This window comes from Danio rerio, chromosome 11 (genome assembly GCF_049306965.1).
Source record: "Danio rerio strain Tuebingen ecotype United States chromosome 11, GRCz12tu, whole genome shotgun sequence".
NCBI lineage: Eukaryota > Metazoa > Chordata > Actinopteri > Cypriniformes > Danionidae > Danio > Danio rerio.
In genome coordinates, this window is record NC_133186.1 from 511676 (window position 1) to 536539 (window position 24864).

The following is a 24864-nucleotide window of genomic DNA, read 5'->3' on the forward strand; positions in this document are numbered from 1 at the left end:
GCTTAAAATGGGTTTATAAACAATTAAAAACTGCTTTCATTCTAGCCGAAATAAAAAAAAATGTAAGTACTTTGAACAAAACAAGGATTAAGGATCAATACAAAAGTTACACAAGCGCATCAAACGTGTACTTATGTTTCATGTTCGGCTTTCTGTACTTTATTCATTCATTCGCTTATTACTTTTTTAAATTTAGGTCTGATTAGTTTAAGTTTATGGTTTAAGACCTTTTGGGAAATATATTTTAACTATGCACATATTACAGTAAAGTGCTGCTTTTAGATGTAATTTTTATTAGTATCTTTATTTTTATGACCATTTTTTATTGTAACCTTTAAATATACAAAGATTATATATATATATATATATATATATATATATATATATATATATATATATATATATATATATATATATATATATATATATATTGAGAGGGTGAAATTTCTTAATATATATATATATATACAGTTAAGGTCAGAATTATTAGCCATTGTTTATTTTTTATTGTCTTATTTATTAGATTTATTTTCTCTGTCATGACAGCACATAATATTAGACTAGACATTCTTAAAGACACTTCTATACAGCTTAAAGTGACATTTAAAGGCTTCACTAGGGTAATTAGGGTAATTACACAGGTTAGGGTAATTAGGCAAGTTATTGTATTACGATGGTTTGTTTTGTAGACTATCGAAAAATTATAGCTTAAAGGGGCTAATAATATTGACTTTATATTGCTTATTGAATTAAAAACTGCTTTTATTCTAGCCGAAATAAAACAAATAAGACTTTCTCCAGAAAAACAAATATTATCAGACACACTGTGAACATTTCCTGAATCTGTTCAACATCATTTAGGAAATATTTAAAATAGAAAACAAAGAGGGGGTTAATAATTCTGACTTCAGCTGTATATATAGCTCCAAATATTGATACCCATGGCAAAATCTGAATTTAAAATACTTTAATTCAAGGTTTTTTTAACCTATAATGACCCAGGCTTCTCCCTAAAGATAATAAGATGATTTACCAGCAGCATCACAGAGGAAAAATATAATTCTCTGCTTTTATTTACATTTGAACAGAAACTTTGTCAGACTCTGCCAGTGAGATGAGGGCATCTCTTAAAGTAATATAAATTCCAGTGATATAATTCAGAAAACTCTCTGCTGCATCGGTCTGCATTATACTGCAGGCGTTTGCGCTGAACAGGAATATTAGATTTCCTCCTGATGCTGTAAACGTGACTGTGGTTTATTTCCGTCAGGCTGGTCACATGCAACAAACCGTCCCTCATCACTGGCTTGTTTAAACCTTTGAGCAGCGTGCAAATATTCCCAATACATTCGCAAAGGAAGCAGATAAGAACAGAGAAATGGTTTGGTAAAAAAAGCATTTTTACTTGTCCAAAAGTGAAAATAGTGTACAAAATATTTACAGATGTTTACTTTTGACGGTTGAACAAATAAAGATTTCTTAATTTTCAACAACAAAAACAACTACAAGTCATCCAGTTTCAAATGCAACGCACAATTCAGCATGATCAGCATGAGACAGGTACTGTGACAGTACAGCCCATAACACTGACTGAAACACGAGGGATCTAATCAGACACTAAAACCATCAATACACTTTCTGCATTTTGTGCTTCATGTTTTTAATATTCCCCCATATATATTATTAATGTTTTTGAGTTGCATTATGGGATCTTGATCTTCCCTCCAACAACTCTCAACCTGTAAAAGTGTGTGTTCTGCACGTGTCCAGTGTGTGTGTGTGTTGGTGTTGTATATTACGCTACAGAAGCCTTGCATTAAACTGCAGAACATTTTCTGTTATTTCTTATTTCTCTAGATATTAATTCTTATACATTATATTATTTTAAATGACAAAAAAATCAGTAAAAGTCACTTTGTTAAACTGTAGAGTTGAATTATCAACATCACAAGAGGACAGCGCAGAGATCAACATCCCATAATGCAGTTCACCACCACAAACAAACACAAAATACAGAAACAGTTCATTAACAGACAGATCTGACGGTGTGTTTGAGGCAGATACTGACACACACACACATTTATAGGATCAACAGCCGGAGATTAAAGGGACAGTTCACCAAAAATTAAATTCTGTCGTTATATCCTCTGCTTGATCCAAACCCGTTTGAGTTTTGCTTTCTCCTGAAGAATGCTGGAAGAGCAGCCACTGACTTCCATAGAATTCAGTTTTGTTCCTACTATTGATTTTAATGGCTGCTTTTCCTCCACAACATCATGCTTCATGTTCCACAGAAGGAAGAAATTCAATAAAAGTTTAAGGAAATTGTGAGGAAATGTTCAGTTTTGGATAATAGTTCAGCCAATGATGAAAAATCGGTCATAATTTATAGCTTGTTACTGGTTTCAAACGTTTATGAGTCTTGTGTTGAACATTAAAGAAGATATTTAGAAACATGCTGGAAATCTGGATGGGTGTATGTGCTTGTTACAAATATAAACAGATCTCTCTTTCACAATATAAGACTTTACAGTGATCGAGTCACAGAAGTGGAAAAAAGAAATTTCACAAAACATTTTCACAGAAATTTCCAAAATAAAGGCAGAAATTTGCATCTATTAACTATTTATTGATTATTACTGTTTCCCCCTTTTTTAATTTTACCATTTAGAGGTCAGTATATTACTTATATATAACATTTTACATTATTATATGCACTAATAAAGTGTGTGTATACTAGTATGTCTGTAATATTTTGTTTATCTCCAACACTTCACTGTGTATGTCTTATTTTGTTATTCTCCTTCTGTCTATCAGCATTGTTTATTTTAAAATATATTTTAAAAAGAAAAGTAATACTGGAAACCCTCGACTTCCACTGAATTAGTTTTCCCTACTATGGAAGTCAATGGTTACATGCTTCTACCTTCCTCCAGAATATCTTCTTTAGTGTTCAGCAGAAGACAGAAAGGTCTGCATCCACATGAGTAATCGGTGAGTATGTTGTAATGTTTGGGTGAACTGTCCCTTTAAGCATCTTCAAGCACATTTAATCACATTCAGCGTACTCCAGCATCAGCGCTGTTATTAGTCTGCTAATGTGTTCTCATCTGAAATCATAAGAATCTGGACGCATTAAGATGCAAGACTGGAATATGAAGCAGTCAAACCCAAACGCTGGTCCACTATAAACCCAGCAGAGCTTTGGCCTCTTGACTCTGTGCCATCAGACTCTCGCTGGCGTATTTCTGCAGCAGCTCCATCTTCTTCCTCCTCACCAGCGCTTCCTCAATCTGCCAGACAACAACACTGCGTTGTAACTCATGCTACTGACGCTCATGGTTCAGTATTAAAGAGGATATACAGCTGAAGTCAGAAGTATTAGCCTTTACATGTCACTTTAAGCTGTATAGAAGTGTCTTGAAGAATATCTAGTCTAATATTATTGACCGTCATCATGACAAAGAGTAAATAAATCAGTTATAAGAGATGAGTTATTAACACTGTTATGATTAGAAATGAGTTGGAGAAATCTGCTCTCCTTTACACAGAAATTGGGGAAAAATTAAAAGTTGGTTTAATAATTCTGACTTCAACTGTACATCACCGGAGCCGAAATGAAAGTGTTTGTGTTTTCTCCGTGTCTGGAAGTGAAACAAACCTCCTTCTGCGAGGGCACAGGAACATGAGAGATGAAGGACTGCGCTCCATCCTCTCCCTCCATCTGATCTCCCGTTTCATCATCAGACCGCTGGTTTACATGTCAAGCAATCAGAGAAGTGATCAGAGATATGCCATTACAGAGATCAGACATTGCTGGCTTCGAGAGACGCTCACCTCCTCGTCTCTGACAGCGTAAATATATTCCTCCTCCTCTTCAGTGTCTTTCACGGCTCCACCGACGGCTAATCGAGCCTCTTTATCTGCTTTCCACTTCTCCACGGCCTCTGCCATCACTGCAGGATTCAGACATACACAGAGAACTCATACGTGATGCATCACACGTTTATAGCTGCACAGAAAATACGGCATGAACACCACCTGGTAAAAATAAACACCAGACACTTTCCTAATACCACTGAGGGCTGGGCGATGTAGCAAAAATACAATCTCGATGACTAATTTCCATATTGAACGATATCGGTATATATTTTGATAGAAGTTGTTAAAGCTTCCAGATTTTAAAGAGCACCCCAACAATGACTGAAGCCACATATAGAGGGTCCATAAATGGCATGACATTTCAGCCGATCAAGTTTAGGTAGATCTCTAATATCAACACGCTTTTAGATTGCATATATAAAATGTATGTATTTCTGAATTGTCAGCCTCATTACTGGAGTCTTTAGTGTCCTCTGATGATCAAGCAGCAGATCTGATCTTATCATTGCTGAAAGTAGTGTTGTAGGAAGCATGACAGAGACATTATCATTCAACAGTTTAAGGTAAGGGTGAGGCAGTGGCGCAGTAGGTAGAGCTATCGCCTCACAGCAAGAAGGTCGCTGGGTCACTGATTCGAACCTCGGTTCAGTTGGCGTTTCTGTGTGGAGTTTGCATGTTCTCCCTGCCTTCGTGTGGGTTTCCCCCACAGTCCAAAGACATGCGGTACAGGTGAATTGGGTAGGCTAAATTGTCTGTGGTGTATGAGTGTGTGTGTGAATGTGTGTGTGGATGTTTCCCAGAGATGGGTTGCAGCTGGAAGGGCATCCGCTGCGTAAAAACTTGCTGGATAAGTTGGCGGTTCATTCTGCTGTGGCGACCCCGGATTAATAAAGGGACAAGAAAATGAATGAATGAGTTTAAGGTAAGATTTAAGACTTTTACTCCTCACACACATTCACCTGATCAATGGCGACAGTAAAGCATTTAGAACTTTACAAAAGATCTCCACTTCAAACTGATGCTTTTCTATTCCGCTCACTATTCATCAATGCATCCTGAATTACAGCACACTTCCACACACAGCAATGATTTCACAGACAGCTTCTGTCAAATTATAATAATGCTTTCAAACAAATTCCCAGAGATGGGTTGCAGCTGGAAGGGCATCCGCTGCATAAAAACATGCTGGATAAGTTGGCGGTTCATAGCACTGTGGCAAACCCAGATTAATAAAGGGACTAAGCTGAAAAGAAAATGAATGTATGAATGATTCAAACAAATAAGAGTGATCTAAAACATGATTTTTTTTAAAGATTTGTCTAAGACAGAAAGATGATATTAAGCATCAAAATAACAGTGACTGAATAAAATAATAACTTATTTGTGTTAACTTGTTGAGTTTGAAATCTTTGTCTGAGAAAAAAATAAACTCTATCTTGCATTTTTTGCAAAGATTTACAAAAGGGAACCACTGAAATGCCATTGAGTGTATCTAGCAGTCCAAATATCTTAACAGGCGTATTTTTAAATCAGAAATAATTTAATTAAATACTAAGCACATAATCACAAGTTAATTACAATATTAAGTTTTTGTCCCTAAAATACCCATCAATTGTCATCTGAAATCTTTATACTATGACTCTATTCTTAAAACAGAATAAGCTGTAGTATAATGACCTATCCTGTGATATATTTTAATAAGCAGCTTAGAATAAACATGTTTCTTTTTTACATAATTCATATGCATGCAAAGTGTTGGCTAAATTACAATTTGTAAACGGTTTCAATTACTGTCTGAAAAGTAACTCAATTACTCTAAATAATTTAATTAGTTGATGTTATTTAAAATCCCTATAAACCTATATGCATGGATGACAGAAATTAAACTCTTGATTCTTTAAAGCAGCGCCTCTTAGCTTCATTAAAAATGCATAACTTAAAGAATAACAACTATAACATGCATGTCAAAACAAAAACATTTAAAAATAATGACAGCATATTTCATACATTTCTGACTTAATTTGTTTTTTAAAGCATGCTCATTTGTCTAAAAATCCAGCTAAAATGTAATTATTAATGCAAATTATATTTGTATTTTATTACTCTACTTCTCTGAATTAATCGAGAAGTGTTGAATAACCCACCAACTTATCCAGTTTTACGCAGCGGATGCCCTTCCAGCTGCAACCCATCTCTGGGAAACTTCCATACACACTCATTCACTACGGACAATTTAGCCAACCCAATTCACCTGTACTGAATGTCTTTAGCATGCACACTCTACACAGAAGCACCAACTGACCCAGCCGAGGCTCGAACCAGAGACCTTCTTGCTGTGAGGCGACAGCACTACCTACTGCGCCACTGCGTCGCCACTGTTCATAATGTTAGAAGGAAAATAAATATAAGTATGCTTTTGTGGAGTCAAACACTTTGGACAATGCCTAAACAAAATTTAAGACCTTGTAAAAACGCAAATAAAACTTTCTAAGGGTATTAATTTTCTCATACATCAACTTTTAATAGTTTTAAAGACCTCACAAACACCCTGACAAGCAAATGTTGGGGAAAAATATTAAATAAAAATGTAATAAATATGAAAAATCAAGAGAAACATAAAATAAATGACTTAAAATAGTGTAGTTTAAATATATATATTCCTGCAATCACTCATTTGAATTGAAATGTAAAATATTCCTCATCCTAAAGATGTTCAACTCTTATTTTAATGAATTTATCTGTTTAATAAAACTGATTTTCCCAGTGATGGGTTGCAGCTGGAAGGGCATCCGCTGCGTATAACACTGGAATTTTTGGCGGTTCATTCCGCTGTGGCGACCCCTGATTAATAAAGGGACTAAGCCGAAAAGAAAATGAATAAAACTGTTCGTTTAAATGCAGCAAAACATATCAGCTGTCATCACTTTATATTCATACTCATTTATGCAGAGCGCTGTACATGCACTGTAAAGCAGACATGTCTGGCGTGTGGAACAGAGGATCAGTGTGTGTTTTAAGGAGATAATGAGCAGTGTGTGTAGATGAATTATCAGGAATACGCGTGCAGCGTTACGCTTCATATGATCCAGCATTCAGATAAATGGAAACGCATGTCGGGAAATCAGCAGCACACAATGGCACAACTGTACCGAGCCCACATTCACTTAATGCAGAGCTGCGTGTGTCTGCAGGAATAAACCAATCAGCTTCCTCGTGGATGATCGGCTCTTCTGAAGACACGACAGGACGCATTTCTCATGCTCTACTGCAGACACACTAATTCTGTTTTCTAACACTATATAGAACAGACAGTATGCAGATTAGGATGCGCTGATCTGGATTAAGATTCAGCTTCTACAGCATCTCTCTATCATGGTTATGAGTTGTATTATTGTGTTTTAGTTTGTTATTGTATGGATTTGTGAAGTCTTCTCATATATTAGTTATACTATGGGTGAAGTAAACCTCTCATGCTTCAGCATCAGCCCTACAGCATAGGTGCATCTCACAATTAAAAATAACCATGATGTCAATAAACATGATCAAACTGTGATTTAAGAGTGTTGAATCAGACGCTTGCTCACCTTGTTTCTCATATTCCTGTTCCAGTGGGAGTAAAACCCCGTCATCTTCATCTCTGTAACCGTAATAATCCGCATCGATGTCCTTCATCAGCTCGGCTCGTGTCTTTCTGGGTGGCGGTACAGCTGCGGTCCACAAATCCAACAAGAACACATCAGAAAATAACTCTGTTATTTGTAGTTCATTGTGGAAGCTAAATCAGATGGTATCGATATTCTTAGCCAGCGATACGATATTTCATGATACTTTAAAAAAAACTGCATTTAAATTTGATTCAGTGGAACATATTTCAATATATCAATATTAAGATAAATGTGCCTCCTTTACAGAACCAGTCATTTTAAGCAGTCTAAGTGATTCAATCATTCATTCAAGCTGTTCACTCCAAAAGCTGATTCGTTTAGAAATATTCTGGATTAAGTCTTTATTTTCTGATGCATAGTTCAGAAAATCTCAGTGCACAGATCTTTGCAGAAGAGACATAAACATTTACTTTTATATATTAGCAGAAAGTTTTAACTGGGGCGGCACAATAAATCGAAAAATTATCGTTATCGCGATTATAACATTATATGCAATATAGATATTGCAGACATGTGTGATAATCTAACGTTATTTACTTCTTTTATGTTGGTTGTTTATCTAAATTTCCCTTACTATCTTTAGCCCTGCCTCGCCAGTAGTGCTGTTCTGCTATTGGCTGAAGCAGCCTAAAGCTGAAAATAAACACCAATGGGCGGAGTCAAGACGATGGGAAAACAGCCAATCAGAGTTAGAATATTTGCTGGGGTTTTTACTTGGTGTTTTAAACACTAAATGTTTGCAGTTCGACAGTTTTTAAAGTCTAAATTAAAATGAATTAGATCTGAAAAATATCTGTTTATTTTAATATTTTTAAATAAATGTTTTCAAAAACATATATACAGAAAAATTTGCAGTCATTTCCCTAAACACTTTCTATTTGTATGAGCTGTGTTTTAAAGTCATTTATTTAATCATGTTCATTCATTTTCCTTCAGCTTAGGACCTGATTTATCTGGGTTAACCACAGCGGAATGAACCGCCAGCTTTTCCAGCATATGTTTTACACAGCGGATTACCTTCCAGCTGCAACCCAATACTGGAAAACACCTATACACACACTCATACACTAGTCAATTTAGTTAATCAATTCCCCTATAGCGTATGTGTTTGGACTGTGGGGGAAACCAGAGCACCTGGAGGAAACCCACACCAACACGGGGTTCAAACCAGTGACCTTCTTGCTGTGAATCCACAGTGCTAACCACTGAGCCACCGTGCCGCCTATTCAATCATATTAATCACATTTTTAGGGAAATGATTGCACATTTCCCCAGTATGGTTCAGCGCTAGCATCAACTCACGCTCAGATTCGAACAGCTCTCGAACTCCAGGTAAATCTTTGGCAGCGCCGAAATACTTGTATCCTCTGTTTCCAGGAACCTCTTTACCCTCATGGTCCAACATCTTCGGCCCAAATCTCTATTACAAACACAAAAACACATACCGTCAAGTATGAAACTCTGCCATTACCTTAAGACATAAACTAAATATTAATAATGCTTCAAAGATTTTCATTTATATAATAATAAACGGATAAACAATGTAAGTTTGCGATTACTAGAATTCTGATTAGTAGAAGTGCACCAGTTTACTATCAGCTTTCAGTGCAGGGCTTTTGGTTCAGCATGCATTAGTCTACACATGCATGCATTAGTATTTTGTGTTTGTATGTGGAGCCAATTCTCTTCACTATTTCTACAGGTATGCCTATAATGCAGCATTTGTGTTCTTACCCTATAGTCGGGTCCTCCGAGCTCCTTGATGCGCACTTCCCAGTGCCCTTTCTCCCGGAGCAGTTTGTTGATCTCATCGTTCAGATCACGAATCTTAAACTCACCCAAACCAGCTGAGCAAAACAAAGCAAGAGTTTAAATAGGAAATAGCACTTGTTCTGCACATTTATGCTTGTATTTTGATTGTAAATCAGCGTTTCTTTCTGCAGATTCTCACCGTTTTGAATCTGGGCAACCTTCTTTGAAATCTCACTGATGATCTAGAATGAAAAATAGTGGAAAACATAAATATCTAAGTCAGATTGAGCTTCATTTGCCAAGTGTGCTCAAAAAACACAAGGTTTACAGGAGCTCAGGGTACATCATGCATATCAACACAACAGAAATTGGGGTATGAATAATTTTGGGCTTGACTGTGTATACACATCATGTATGCGTGTAACCCCTGCCGGTCCTACGTCACCGAACCTGCTCCGAGCTGGGATAGAACCTGTGACCTTCCGCATGGGAGTCGGTTGCTCTAACAAGGAGGCTAAAGACCATTGCCTCTGTTGTCTGTCACTAGAGCATCTTCAGAGGTCAGAGGAGTGAGGTTTACCTGCACAGCACTTACTAGGTGGCTTCCGTTACACTCACCCCCCTAGGCCTCACTACCATCCAGGTCATGGCACCAATGTAACCCCGCCGGTCCTACGCCACCCAGCCCGCTCCGAGCTGGGATCGAACCGACGACCTTCCGCATGGCAGTCAGTTGCTCTAACAAGGAGGCTAAAGACCATGGCCTCTAGCGATTGTCGCTAAAGCAGCTTTAGAGGTCAGAGGAGTGAGGTTTACCTGCACAGCACACGCTAGCTGGCCTTCGTTACATGTGCGATATGTGCATTGTTGTCAGTTTTAACTACAAATAAGAAATAAAAATATCTATATAAAAAGTATTTAGAAATAAGTTGCTTTATTGGTTAAAAAAGCACAAACATTAAGGTTCCTATATAGTGTATGACCAAGAATACAGATAGCAACTGATTTAAAGTGATAGTTGACCAAAATAGTATATAGTAAATAGATAGTTCCAAACCTTTAGGAGTTTCCATCTCCAGCTGAACACTAAAGAAGACATTTTAAAGAAAGCAGAAAACTTATAACCTCCACAATAGAAAAAATAAATACTATAGAAGTTACGGGTTTCAGCTTTGTTCAAAATATCTTCAAAATATGTTTAATAGAAAAAAAAGAAAGTCAAAAAGGTTTCAAACAGCTCAAGGGTGAGAACAGAATGTTCATTTGTGGGTGAACTGCCCCTTTAGGTTGAAATGCATGTAAATGTTTGAGGTATTATTGAGTCATTTATTTATTCTCTACTTTACTGGCGTGAGGGCAGGACCAACCTGTCATTCATAAGAGATCCACCAATAGCAAAGCACAAAACGCTACAATTCCCCAAAACACAATGAAGCCCCGCCCACATTTATTTTTGATCCAGAAGCTGAGATGAAGCAGGAGGAAAATACAGCAAACTTTCACAACCTCCATGCCATGCAGACTTGATTATTTGTCAGAAAAGCATCCTGCAGAGACTGACCTGTCTTCTCCACTTCTCTGCTTTGGGCAGCTCATTACACTCTGAGGCAAGGTAAGGTCGTCTCTCCTGTGGATGTACGACATTAGATCAGGTAAATGCATGATATCAGCATGGATATCGCAATGTGTGCACCCGCAATACTGACATCACAGCATCTGCAATGTCGAGTCAGGATTATATTGATATAATCATAATATAAATTTAAAAATATTAATATACAGCTGAAGTGTGAATTAATAGCCACATCAATATTTTTTCCCAATTTCTGTTTAATGGAGAGCAGATTTCTTCAGCACATTTCTGCACATAATAGTGTTAATAACTCATCTCTAATAGTTGATTTATTTTCTCTTTGCCAGGATGACAGCACATAATATTAGACTAGATATTCTTCAAGACACTTGAAGTGAAAGGCTTCACTAGGGTAATTACGGTAAAGTTAGGGTAATTAGGCAAGTCATTGTATAACAGTGGTTTGTTCTGGAGACAATCCAACACTAATATTGCTGAAGGGGTGAATAATATTGACCTTAACATGGGTTTAAAATTATTAAAAACTGCCTTTATTCTAGCTGAAATAAAACAAATAAGACTTTCTCCAGAAGAACAAATATTAAAGGAAATACTCCTGATTCTGTTCAACATCATCAATATTTAAAAATAAATAAATAAAATTCACAGGAGGGCGAATAATTTTGACTTCAACTGTATATAAGATATAAATATACTCGAGCTATATTTCATCACATCCGTGTTACTGCAGTTCACTGTCCAGACTAACCTTCACTTTTCCCTCCTCCAGCTGAGCTTGACGAAACCTGGCCAAGGCCGTCCTGCAGTACGAAGAGAAGAGCGTTAATGAAAGATTTTACAGATCACACAGCCTGAATATGACAGAAATAGGATTAAAGACACTTACATGGCCTTTTCTGCATTTCGAGCCTGAAAATAAAACAAGAGTGTGTTCAGTATGACTAGACGCATGCTGATATTCAATAATTCAATATATCAGGATGATAAACTAGCACAACATTGACATCATGAGCTCTGTTTATAATCTAAACCTTCAGACTGCTTTTTAAAACCATTCAGATTTTATTTGCAGTGTTCACACAATTAATGAACCCAATTAATGAACTTAATATAGTTCAAACATTTACACGTAATGAAAAACGTATAGATATTTTAGGACTATTATCCATTACCACTCCAATAGATAACGTGTTAATTTAATTAAACACCATGAAAACTACAAAAGCGTTGATTAACCTTAGCTGAAAGTTTCTTAATTAATGCCTAATGACATGTTTAAATAAAATTAAAAAATGATAATTATTTCATTAAGTGTGTTTTTTTAAACTAATAATAACACTCACATTCATTAAATTTATTAACATTTACTCATGTGATTGTATTGTAGCTGACGGTGTTGTCAATTGTACTTTATAATTCTTTTGCAATATAATTTCTATAAATCGTTTCTTTAGACCAGTGGTGTCAAACTTAATTCCAGGAGGGCCGCAGCTCTGCATAGGTTAACTCCAGCTCACAGCTGTTTACTAGTCTCTAGCAGTCTTGACTAGTTGATCAGCTGTGTTTGATTAGGGTTGGAGCAAAACTGTGCAGAGCTGCGGCCCTCCAGGAATCCAGTTTGAGACATACGCTCTGGACTGAACATGGATATACAGCAAAGCAATACACCAAGTGTGTGTTGTTGTTTTTAACACATTTGTATTGTGTATCAGTCCATCTCCGAACATCTCAAACACATTTGGGATTGAATTATGTTAATAAATATGCAATTACTAAATTTAAAAATCTAAATAATTTAGTTTAAATTTTATTAATTTCTTTAATACAGGTCATTCTCAGGTTATGCGTGTATATTATATACGACTTTCTAAAATTCTATAATATAATACGACTTTTCTGTCATTATTGTTTTGCTTTTGTTGTGTTTCAAGCCTAATTTCACATTTTAAAGTCATTCTTAACTTTATAAACGTGATTTAAGGCGTTATAAATGCAGTAATAACATGTTAAACACGTTTTTAACGTCTGGTGTACAATTTCCATATTCACTCGATCATGATCAAACACAACATTCAACAAAATAAAAGTTTAATGACTGTTTTACACAAGAATAACGCTTCAGCTGCAAATAAACCTGTAATCCTAACATAATAAATGGATCTGTACACATCATGAGGGCTCAATCTGGTTGTTTGACCAAGTTCTGTGTAAGCGTTGGACGTTAGCGTTACTGTTCTCTCAAGCTGTGCCTCTCATTATAGCAGATACATTCGTGTTTGGCTTTATCTATAATCTAGTATGATATTAAATTAATAATAAGCCAGGAAAATGTTTCTTTACCATGTTTGAAGTTCAGATCTTCAATCCTGCGTGAACTCAACGCTGAGCGCGCACGACGCACGAGTATGACGCAGTGATCCGTTGTACAACTTCCGGCGCGGCAAGTCGTGACAGAAATAAACAACTATCGAGGATTTGAGGAATATACCGCAGGTAGGTCGGTTTTTTGATTAGACTCATAACATGTAAACAGCACTGCTTTGAAAGACATGCTGGCATGACCGCGAGATCATAACTGACGGTAAAAGTGCTTTTCACGAGGTGAAATGTACCGTCTAGCGGAGAGAGACGCAACTGCACCTCCACATTCAGCCGTCAATCACTAATGATCGTTAATGTCATCAATTCTTATACAAGATGAGTTATTTTATCTGTGTCTGATCTTTTTAATTTTATACTTATAAAAATATATTACAATAATTCTAATTATCATTTAAACTCATTAAATCACTATCAATATTCAATAATTAAGTATATCATGACCATAAACAAGCACAATATTGACATCATGAGCTCAGTTTATAATCTAAACCTTCAGACTGCTTTAAAAATATTCAGATTATTTTTGCAGTGTTCACACAACAGCACAAATGATTGAAGACCTAATTAATTACCTTAATATAGTTCAAACAGTTTCAAGTAAATGAAAACTTCCGAGCATTTATAGGACTATGGTATATTAACACTACTATAGCTAATGTGTTCATTTAACTAAACTAGGCATGGACCGGTATAAGATTCTGACTGTATGATAATCTTGGATAAATATATCACAGTATTGTGATTACTGCTCTAAATTATGCTCTTTTTTAATATCTGGGTAGAAAACAGCTACTTTTCCCCCTTTGAACACAAAATATATTTTTGTAAAAAAAGCATTTAGAATATTTTGTCAGATTTCTTTTAAGAACAGGAGTAAAAATATATATTACAATAATCCTAATTATCATTTAAGCTCATTAAATCATTCTGAACAGTAAAAATGAATGTCTTATTTCTTTCTTTCTTTTAACTAAAGGCGATGGTGTGAAAGTGTGGTGTGAGTTTTGTAGCCTTTTAAGAACAAAATATTTCCGACAAGCTTGGAAAATATAGGGTAAGTTGTTGGTTTTGGATTAGCGGTGTTGTTTGATAACTAATATGCATTTTCACATATTTTTAAAGATTTCTCAGATTTCTAACAGATGATCTGCACATATTTTGCTCTTTCTGCAAACTTTTGTCAGGATAAAATACAGCTTAAAGGGGCTAATAATATTGACCTTAAAATGGTGTTTAAAAAATTAAGAACTGCTTTTATTCTAGCCAAAATAAAACAAAAAAGACTTTCTCCAGAAGAACAAACATTATCAGACACACTGTGAACATTTCCTGAATCTGCTCAACATCATTTGGGAAATATTTAAATCAACAAAAATTTAAAGGGGCGATTAATTCTGACTTTTGACCAAAATAAGGTTTTAATTCCCTTTTATTATTGAATTGCATTATGGGATGTAGAAAATTCAACTCTACAATTTAACAAAGTGACTTTTATTGACATTTTAGTAGTTTAAAATAATATAAGAATTAATAATATGTAGAGAAATAAGTATGTAAAATAGCAGTAAACGTGCTGCAGTTTATTACAAGGTTTCTGTAGCGTAATATACAACACCAACACACACAATAGCACTGCACACTAATGTGCAGAACACACACTTTTATAGGTTAAAAGTTGTTGGAGAAAAGATCAAGATCCCATAATGCAACTCGGAAGCAGAAATAATATATGGGGAAATATAAAAACATGAAGCACAAAATACAGAAAACCGCTAATCTCCAGATATTGTTATGGTGTTTATAGCTGTGAGGAGCTGAAGCATTATACGACACCCCGCTGAATAAGCATTTAACTCTCTAAAGCTAAAAACACACAATCTAGTGGTGTCCGCTTACACTGGAGCTCTGCATATTGATCTGCTGTAATCTGAGAAACCCTCTGCCTTTACTCTCATCTGGCCTCAACACACCAAACATAAAGTTTCAGTGTATATAATCTAAATCAACACGTCCGATCTCAGCTCTCATACTTCTGCATTTGAGTAATGCCTCATCAAATGTGCAGCTTATAGTTTGAATAATTTACAGCTGAAATGACTTGCTGGAGTTAGGGTTCATCAGTCGGCCTGCAGACCAGCTGTTGCGCAGAGCTATAAACTTACGCTCTTCTCTGAATAGATAGCAGTGAACTAAATGGGGAATTCAGTTGGCATCGGCTCTCGGCTTTCAATGGGCTCTTTGGCCTGTTTAATGCAGCTTTATGTGCAAATACAAAAGCAGGTACATTTGCACTGATCTTATGCCGGAATATGCTCATTATTGCCTCCATAACACAAGAACAGAATGAAGACCCTTTTAGCAAAAGAATAACAAAAAAAGTACCTGCTGTTTTTATTATTATTTAAAAAGTTAATGTTATTTTATATATATATTACTATTTGTAAATAATTTTACATTCAATAGTTTCAGTTCAAATTTCTTTTACCTTTGCCATGATGACAGCACATAACATTTTACTAGCTATTTTAAAAATGTAAGAGGTATACAGTATATTACTGTTCAGCTTGAAGTGATATTTAAAGGTTTAACAATTAGGCAATTCAATAAAGAACAGTGATTTGTTCTGTAGCCAGTCAAAAGAATCGCTTTTAAGGGGGCTAATAATATTGAACAGAGATTTTTTTTCAGCCAAACACTTTCTCCAGAATAAAAGTATAATAGGAACAATTTCCTTGCTTGGTTAAAAAAGCACTTCTGAAATAAAAAACATGAATTAAAATTTCACAGAATTTTATCATCAACTATATATATATATACACATAAATAAAAAAATATATAAATAAACACATATATATATATATATATATATATATATATATATATATATATATATATATATATATATATATATATATACATTTTATATGTACAAAAACAAGAGACATGCACCTTTATAACTCCAACTTTTTTTGTTTGTTATTAACCTAATGTAATGTTTTTTTTTATCAAAATATTTATCCCCCAAATGTAAGCTTTTCAAATGTATATCAGTAATTCTATAGTTAAGAAAACCCTTCATGTGTATTTTTTTTAAAACAGCCTTGTTAGATTTGTTAATAATTGTTTTAAAAGAATTTTTAACCTTTACATTGGACAGGATAGAGGAGAGCTGAGACAGAAATGTGCGAGGAGCAGAAAAAGAGGATGCATTGGAAAAAGCCCTTGAGCCGGGATTCAAACTCAGGTCACAGTAAGCACCTCAGAGCACTTAACCACTAAGCTATTAAGTGCTCCCAGGGTTGCATCGAAAAAAAATATATTTTTTTGTGATTAAAATTATTATGTGGTGAGTTTTGCCATAACTGACAGCAAATTTCACAGCATTTCTTCTACATGCATGACAACAGAATGCATATATACAGCCAGGGATGGGCAAAAATACATTGAAATGTGCTTTTAAATAAAATATTAAATACATAAATTTGACATGTATCAAAATAAACAAAATACAGCAGCCAGAAATGCCTCAAAATAAAATATTGTATTTTAAAAATACTACAAAATACTTTTAAAGGGAGCATGACATTTCTTTTGCAAACCTTCCATCAATTGGCCTATTAGATCAATCCCTTCACTATTAAACTTGGCTTGGTAAACAATGTTTGATAACCACCACTAATTTTCCTTCAGCTATAGTGGAAGTTGTGGCCTAATGCTTAGTGAGTTGAACTTGTAACCGAAAGGTAACTTGTGTTTCTCTTTGAGTTTGCACAAATGTCATACAGAAGGTCCTGTCTTGAAGATGATATGGTTTAAATCATTTAATGCAGATAATGAGCCAGTACTATATGCTGATTGGGTTTTTTACGCATTGCGTGCCCAGTATAACTCCCATCATCCCTATTCCATCTCATTACTTAAGCAAAGATGCTGAATTGTACACTGTAGCCATTATATATTCCTGATCTCAGCAGTAGCTATTTTTGGTTGTGCTCCTGAATATACCATCACCCTTTGTCTGTTACTTTCTTTAAGCATAATTTCCATCCATCCAATCCTTCATCACCCTCTTAAAAACACATGGTGTTCTGATCCCAAGCAAATCATGAGAAAGCACCAATCAGAGGCGTTATTTTAACCTCTTAAGGCTCAAGCTGTTTACTTGTATTTTAATTTCTCTTTGCTATTTGGGCTTATTGGAACCTAATTAGAATAAAAATCTGAGTATCATCTTTTGATTTGATGTACTTTTAGAAAAAAATTATGTCCATATATGTAGACTCGTAGTCCGAATTTCCATAAAACACTTTTTCCTGATTGTTTTTAATGCATATATAACAATATATGCATATATGCAATTTAAATACTTGTTTTGACTATCAGAGAGTAAAAACATTTTTTTTCCCCATTTTGGACTGTTAAAAATAGCGTTTGGGACATTTCATATGCTGCAAAACAGTTGCAGGATGACTCTGTATGTCTGTAACAAAATATAAAACATTTAAAGTATTTTAAACAGACACTTAAGAGCTATTTAAATGTACGTAGACACTCAAGAGGTTAAGATGTCTTCATGTACTGTACACTTCTTGCAAAGCATTTTAGAGAATTTTGAAACTTCAAATACACAAGAAGCTTAAGTATTATGATACACAATATTAAGTCATTTTCTTCAACTCTATCAAATACAAATCGCAAAATACCATTTATTGTTTGAAATACTTCTCATAAACACTGCCCATCCCGGTATACAACATGTAGAATATGAGATTGTGATAAATTCATGTGCTCTAGTTAAAACAGGCTTTGAATGTGCATTGCGAATGTTACATGACGCAGGTCATACACCAGATGAGAAGAGTAATAACAACTTGAGGCTTTGCACACCAGGCGAGCACATTCTGTTCATTAATACTGTGTTTTTGAAAGTAAAACTAAGCAGATGGTGCTTTGTGGTGCGGCAGGAGCTTGATCAGTGTCCCAACTGCTAAAAATATGCAGGAAATTTGTGGCATTTGCATGATTTTGCGTTAAACCATCATGGAATTGTGAAATCCCGGAGGGTCCGGCTATTGGCACAGACTGCTCACATTTTTAAAAATATGTATTATATATCATGAGAGAACATCCACTTCCCACCCCCCAAATTAAAACATGCTCATTTATCTTAAAGCATCCAGCACTGCAAATCCAAGCCCAAAACAATACACGTCTATTGACTGATGAACAGAATAAAAGGAGACCACTCAGAAAAGAAGCTTCAGTCTTGACACCCCTTCCTCCTCCAGATTTATTGAGTTTAAAATTACATTTCTATGTCCTAGAACTTTAGTTGCATTTACCTTCCGACTTAAAAACTGAGTACAAGCAAATGATAGTTTTTTTCTCCTTATTTTTAGAGTAGTCTACGTGATATTGTACAAAAATAACATTTTGATTTCTGTGAAAACATTCACCCTTTCTTCTAAACTCCAAATCTGTACTTTATTTTTTTTGTCTTCTTTTGTTTTTATTTTACTGAAGTTTTCACCGTGGGTAGAACGACCTCCATCCGCATCGCTTGGGATCATGAACTAGTTTTTTTTTTCTTTTTCTTTATTTATTTATTTTTCTTTCGCCGTCACAGCCGAGCGATCCTGAATGATCAAACAGCTCGTGATTTACAAAGGAACTCGTTTCCTGAAACTGTTTTACACAAGGTTTCCAGAATATGCTATAAAGTTGTCTGCTTTATATTACACGTTACGGTTTTCACTCCACATAGCTGCGTACTGCTGGTTTGGCCTGGACAGACCCGACCGTTTGTGTCCTGTGCTGCTCTTCCAGGTCAATCACTCATAGGCTACCTCAGTCTCATTGAGAAAACAACAACAAAAAAAAAAAAACGCAAATCATCGAGGAAGCCGGCGCTTCCCTGATCTGTATGGTTATTTTTGACCATGTTATTATATATTTTTTTCCCGATCTCTCCGAGGCCGCGATCCGCGAGCCAACAAACGTTCTTCCACTCAACACAATCTCACACATCCCTGTTCACCAGTGGCATGGAAAGGGGGTTCTTTAACAAAGCATTATACATAACACCTCTACCAAACTAAACATAAACATTTTTTTGTATTAAATGCAGAAAGTGGAAAGTTTTTTTTCCACCCCTTTCCTCCTTTTACATGTCAAGAGCTCACTGGCCTGGGAATAGCCTCTATCTGCCAACCGATGGCCAGTGAAGAGGATTCAGAGAAAATAATACAACCATCAATCAGAAAAAGGAGGGGCGAAGGAGGCGGCGGGATTAAGCGGTGGCCTCGATGGTGCACTCCTTCGCCACGTGGCCCGATTTGCCGCAGTTGTAGCAGTTGACTTCGCTGGCCTTGCTGCACTGAACAGCCACGTGACCGATCTCTCCACACCTGAGGGGGAAACACACACATTATTCAGCAACTATGACAGGATGGGGAGCCAGCAATGCAATCTCATAATCTATACTCCTGGATTACATTGAGGGTGTACTCACACCAAGCAGGGTTATCCTTAACCATGTCCGGGTGCGATTATCCCCCTCCCCTGCACTCACACTGCATTTTTATCTGCCGAGCCAGAGCACGCATGCATCACCAATGATGCGACTGTTCAGTTTAACAGGAGACAGCACAGTGGAGATTGCTTTAGTTGTATTATTTTAAGTCGTTTGGGATGCAGTGAGATGGAGTTAAATATTTAGCTGAACAGATCCAGCACTTTTGACACTCAAAGTTTCATAAAATCGTGGTGCTGCAGGTATTAGGAGGTTTGCTGAAGGTGCAGCTGTCATACAGCCCTCATTGTTTGTGTCTTTAATAAACTATGACAGCTTGTGTTCATTAAACAGTAAGGATTATTAATAAATCCACATCAAACAGTCTCTTAAAAGTGTTGTCTCATCTTCAGTTTTAGGCTCAGGCACGCTTTGCACTCACACTACAAGTGTACTGTGCCAAAGCCCAACTGAACCAAGCTCTGGCACACCTGCCTACTGGGCCAGGGCTGGCCAACTATACAACGCCTGGGCCCGATTCAGAGCACTCACACTTGACAAACGAACTAGGAAACACGCCCGGGCATGGTTCAGAATGCCTAATGTGAGTGCACCCTTAGATTACTTTCGTAATCTGTGATTTCACACAGATACTGAACATAAAAAACATAAACAATGAACATATACAATGTTTATATAATAATAATAAAAAAAGAAAACACAAACATCAGCCTCATCCACAGATTTTTTATAAACTGTAATCAGTCACAGATTACGAAATGTGATGCCAGTATTACAATTGTTCGCATTTATTCTAACTTAATCTGAGTACTTCTGGATTACTTTTGTGTACCTTATTTGTTTGCACATATTTTCAGGTAGTATAGTCTAAAGGTTGATTTATACTTCTGCGTCAAGCGCATGCATATGCTACAGCGCAGCCTACGCATGGAAGCATAGCCCTCGTCGTGGCCGCCAGCATCGCGCACCTCACAAAAATATGTATCTACACGTAGCAACGACGCATAGCGCAAGCTCTATGATTGGTCGCCTTGGTAGCGCCGACGAGTGTGAGAAATCGCACAATTAAATCGCTAGTAGAAACTATAAAACGCACACAGACATACTGAATGTTTTAGTACCATAGATTGTTATCTAGAATGACGCTTCCACTCCACATGAATCTATACATCGTCAGTGGAAGAGAGTAATGTTTTATCCACCAGGGGGCATTCTCTTAATGGAGTGACGTCACTTGAAAGCCATCAATTCATAAAAGTGGTTTTGGAATCAGATTATGTAATCTAGATTATATATTAACCACTACTCCCCAGATCTGTCAAGAATAGTATAAACGGGGTCGGAGCTAGCTCCAACCTATTGTGTTTCATTAATGTCTAGACCAACCCTAAACCCCGCCTATGCATGCTGTAATCCCTCCCACTTGGACTTGGTCTCCGAGCTACAGCGATGCCTGCTTGGTTCTGTCCCTCACCTGTAGCACTTGACTTTTTCGCAGCCCTTCTGGATGTGTCCGAATCCGCCGCAGGAGTAGCACTTTTGCTCATTGGCGTGGTCGCAGTCGCGCGCCATGTGTCCGGCTTTACCGCAGTTATAGCACACCTGCTCGCGCTCCTTCTTGGGCTCCTTGCAGTCCCTGGAGATGTGGCCGCCTCTGCCGCAGTTGTAGCACGCTGCAAACACAGTGCATCAACTCATTAACAACTCTTACAGCAGAAAAACTGCCAAAACATTATTTATATTTATATATATATATATATATATATATATATATATATGCAGTGACATACGCTGTATTGGTTCATTTCAAAAGTGCAATATAAAGACAAATATAAAATATCTGGTCCCTTTACAATAAGGTTTGATTAATGTGTGAACTAACATGACCTTATAACGAAGGACACTTGTACGGCATTCATCATTCAAATTTCAGCATTAACAAATGCATTATTAAAATTTAAAGCCATGTTTGTTAACATTAGTTATTGCACCAGGAGTTAACATGAGCTAACGATGACCAACTAGTTTTTTTGCTTCATTTGATATTCATATAACCCTAACATTCAATATAGGAAACAACGTCATTCAGAACAAAAAAAAAATATTTGCAAATCTCCTCACCATCTTCAGTCCTCTCACAATCTCTCGCAACATGACCTGGTTCTCCACAGCGATAGCAGAAAAGATCTGGGAAACGACAGCAGAAACATCACTCAGTAAAAGAGCTCAAAGCAGCAGGTTTCAGATCGATTCATTTAATCGCTCTCTCACCTTTTCCTCTGCCGCGGCCCTTCCCACGTCCACGTCCAGCATTGGGACAGTTCTTGATCCAATGACCCGTACGGCCACAACCAAAACACTCGTTGCTGCTCATATCCTCAGACTTCACCCTACAACTGAAGACAAAATGCAGAAAATTCAGCTTTACTGAACATTGATATCGCAACATGCACATCTGAAATAGTCACATCACAGGATCTGCAATGTTGAGGCAGGATTACAGCTGACCAGAGCTGGTTATGTTGGTGTTTTTAAGGCCTGTGATTGTGTAAGCATTTAAAGCATTCATGCACAAAAAAATATAATGTTTTTAACTTAAAGTTTGATTATGCTTAAGCATATAAACACATAATGAAAACAACACTGCTATTTTACATTTGATTACTCAGTCTGTGTACCTGAATACTGCTAGACTCCCAGAAAAAAACCTGTTGTTGTATCAGAAAAATACTGCAATGTCAGTTTTTTCCAATATCGTGCAGCTCTAAAATAGACTTATTAAGAGTTTTGGGATTCATATTTGACACACCATCCCATAAATACTTGATAAAAAATTATAGAACAAACACTATTTATACACACATTTACTTAACACCACGCATAGTTAACATTTCAATTTGCACATAATAATATAGCCATGCATGCAGTATTGTATATAGCAATATACTCTAATTGTACAGTAAATATATAAATTGTAAATATCGTCAAATTGTATATATTTTTATCACATTTTTTATTCCTTTATTATGTTTTTTTTCCCTGTCACTGTCATTCTGTTGCACTGTGAAAACCTCACAAAAAAAACAAACTCCTTGTATGTGTAAAGATGCCAATGAAGCTCTTTCTGATTCTGGACAACCTAGAAGATGGCAGCATTTAGAGACATAAAATAAATCTATTAATGATCTTGCTCAATGAGTTTTAGTATAATTTACATTTATCTTAAATTATTACATCATCTTATGATTAATTTATTGCCTTAATTTACAATATTATGGAGCCTGTATGTGTTACGGTGGTATAATTATATTGTTTATAAATTGAACAGTATTTTTTTTTATCTATTATGATATGCTGTCTATTATGTTTATTGTCTGTTTATCCAGAACATTATTGAAAAAAAAAGATTACAAATAAAAAGGAGGTGTTTCTGGTAAAAACAAACGTTTTTAATGAATAAATCGGCAGATTTTTACATAAAAATATATTATTAAAGTATTCATATTGCATTTTTAAAGGTTTTGCATGCCTAAGAAGCAATCTAAATATCATACCGGGGTACATATCAGGTTAAACCAAAATAATATAAATAATGCATAATACAGGCGAGTGTGATGGTTTCAGCTTTTACATGGACAACAACGAGATCTCTTTAAAAACAAATGCATTTTGAAACCTATTTTGATTTTTTAAATTATGATTGGGCCAAATGCACATTTTCATGTGTGTGTTATGTAAATATGCCCTCATTAAACAATACTGATTTGATGCATGATGTCATAGTGAACAGCTGTAAAAACATTCAGATAAAACTATTTGTGTTAGCTTTAAAATAAATTAATTATAAAAAATATATAAGAACAGATCTAATAGAGCACTCTGTTTGTGGTAGAACACCTATACTGTTAACAATACTGCGGTGTAAACACATTTTCTCTCATCACTCAGTGTATAAAATGCATCAGTAGAAGAGTCGGCTCGCGGTGATGACTCGAGAACCGCTCGAACTGATTCAGTCAGTTCACCAAACACATTCGACTCTAAAATAGAATCGGACTTTGCTCCTACTGTCAACTGTTTTAGCTCAGGCTGAACACGTGCTTCATTTATCAATAAAACATGAAATATCGCACATCCCCGCAAGTGTGTTTGGTGGATATTAAGCACGCGATTAATATAGAAACGTCAAAGATTATCGATCAGAAATACGCAAAACAACCACGAATCACGGATGATTTGAGGAGAGAGCGCTGCGTAAACAAAGCTATTAAATATAGGGCACGACACACCGAGTCAGTTCAGTGTGTGTGTGTGTGTGTGTGTGTGTGCGTGTAAATGTCCCCTGATCGCGTCTGCATCAGAGATATGAAAACAACATCAACACCTACTGGAGGTCTGCAGGTCTCCAGGGCTGACTCTGGCCTGTTCACTCACCCGCTCCCCCGTCCCGCTGGAGCCCACAGACCCGCTCCCCATCCGGTCCCGCGGAGACATTAAATCTATCCTTCAAACATGAGCTCGAGCTCGGGCCGCTTCTGCTTTCTCTAAGCTCAAAAAACCGTGCGATCGCTCGACGGAACGGCATGACTTTCCCGCTCGCAGCGCAGCCTGTCGCAGTAGGCCAAAGTGCGCCGTCAGAAAATCAGACTTCTGTGCATTCCGAGCTCAAAGATCCGCCAGAAAAACACACTGCACGACAGCGGAACCGCTCTGCAGACCCGCGACGGTCTCACTGCGCCACATGCATCGAGTTAAATGTCGTATTTTCGTCCTTTATGGGAACTCACCTCGGCGACGTGACTCGTTGCTGTTTATTTTCGGTTCCTCCTCTCTGCGCTGCGCCACACGCGGTTTGCGCACGGCACGCTGACGGCAGACCCCTCCCACTTGCTAACCCGCCCACCGCTGCGCACGGCAAGCTCCTCCCCCTGCCCCGCCTACTGCTCTGCGCACGGCCCGCTGCTCCCGCACACAGGCTCCGGTGATCCATCACAGCAGACCACAGAGACATACAGGGCCAGCTGATGCAGCACACACACACACACACACACACACAC

The 24864-nt window shown here is 36.7% G+C and overlaps 3 protein-coding genes across 4 annotated transcripts in view; 1 reads left to right on the forward strand and 2 right to left on the reverse strand.

The window, feature by feature from the left end:
• Positions 1-1382: 1382 nt before the first annotated feature.
• isy1 (ISY1 splicing factor homolog) lies at positions 1383-13482 on the reverse strand. The gene is made up of 11 exons (NM_001083563.2): positions 13234-13482; positions 11780-11802; positions 11642-11693; positions 10861-10926; positions 9499-9541; positions 9282-9394; positions 8850-8967; positions 7467-7589; positions 3838-3956; positions 3662-3751; positions 1383-3293 (listed from the first exon to the last, which is right to left on the reverse strand). Exons 1-11 carry the CDS (start codon positions 13234-13236, stop codon positions 3186-3188), a joined length of 858 nt encoding a protein of 285 aa, NP_001077032.1. The 5' UTR covers positions 13237-13482; the 3' UTR covers positions 1383-3185.
• Positions 13317-24864, forward strand: part of raf1b (Raf-1 proto-oncogene, serine/threonine kinase b) — a 52527-nt gene continuing 40979 nt past the window's right edge. The window contains exon 1 of the mRNA XM_073915905.1: positions 13317-13386. The gene's annotated coding sequence lies outside the window, so the exon portion shown is untranslated. The remainder of the gene's footprint in view (positions 13387-24864) is intronic.
• On the reverse strand, positions 18535-24703 carry cnbpb (CCHC-type zinc finger, nucleic acid binding protein b). Of its 2 annotated transcripts, none has more exons than NM_001326405.1 (5): positions 24595-24703; positions 22079-22203; positions 21929-21994; positions 21282-21480; positions 18535-19682 (listed from the first exon to the last, which is right to left on the reverse strand). In NM_001326405.1, the coding sequence occupies exons 2-5, from the start codon at positions 22179-22181 to the stop codon at positions 19565-19567; spliced, it is 486 nt and encodes a 161-aa protein (NP_001313334.1). In that variant the 5' UTR covers positions 22182-22203; positions 24595-24703; the 3' UTR covers positions 18535-19564. The 2 variants fall into 2 exon arrangements, with proteins under 2 accessions (NP_001313334.1, XP_073771641.1); XM_073915540.1 differs by having other exon boundaries at positions 18548-19682; positions 24242-24645.

Coding starts and splice junctions, on each gene's coding strand:
- isy1 (NM_001083563.2), bottom strand. Junction 8,968..9,281: donor TCGGAGGACCCGACTATAGG/GTAAGAACACAA, acceptor TGTTTGTAATAG/AGATTTGGGCCGAAGATGTT. Junction 3,957..7,466: donor ACAGGAATATGAGAAACAAG/GTGAGCAAGCGT, acceptor TGAATCCTGCAG/TGATGGCAGAGGCCGTGGAG.
- cnbpb (NM_001326405.1), bottom strand. CDS start 22,181: ATGAGCAGCAACGAGTGTTTTGGTTGTGGCCGTACGGGTCATTGGATC. Junction 21,995..22,078: donor GGGCCGCGGCAGAGGAAAAG/GTGAGAGAGCGA, acceptor GTCGTTTCCCAG/ATCTTTTCTGCTATCGCTGT. Junction 19,683..21,281: donor GAAAAAGTCAAGTGCTACAG/GTGAGGGACAGA, acceptor TTTCCCCCTCAG/GTGTGGAGAGATCGGTCACG.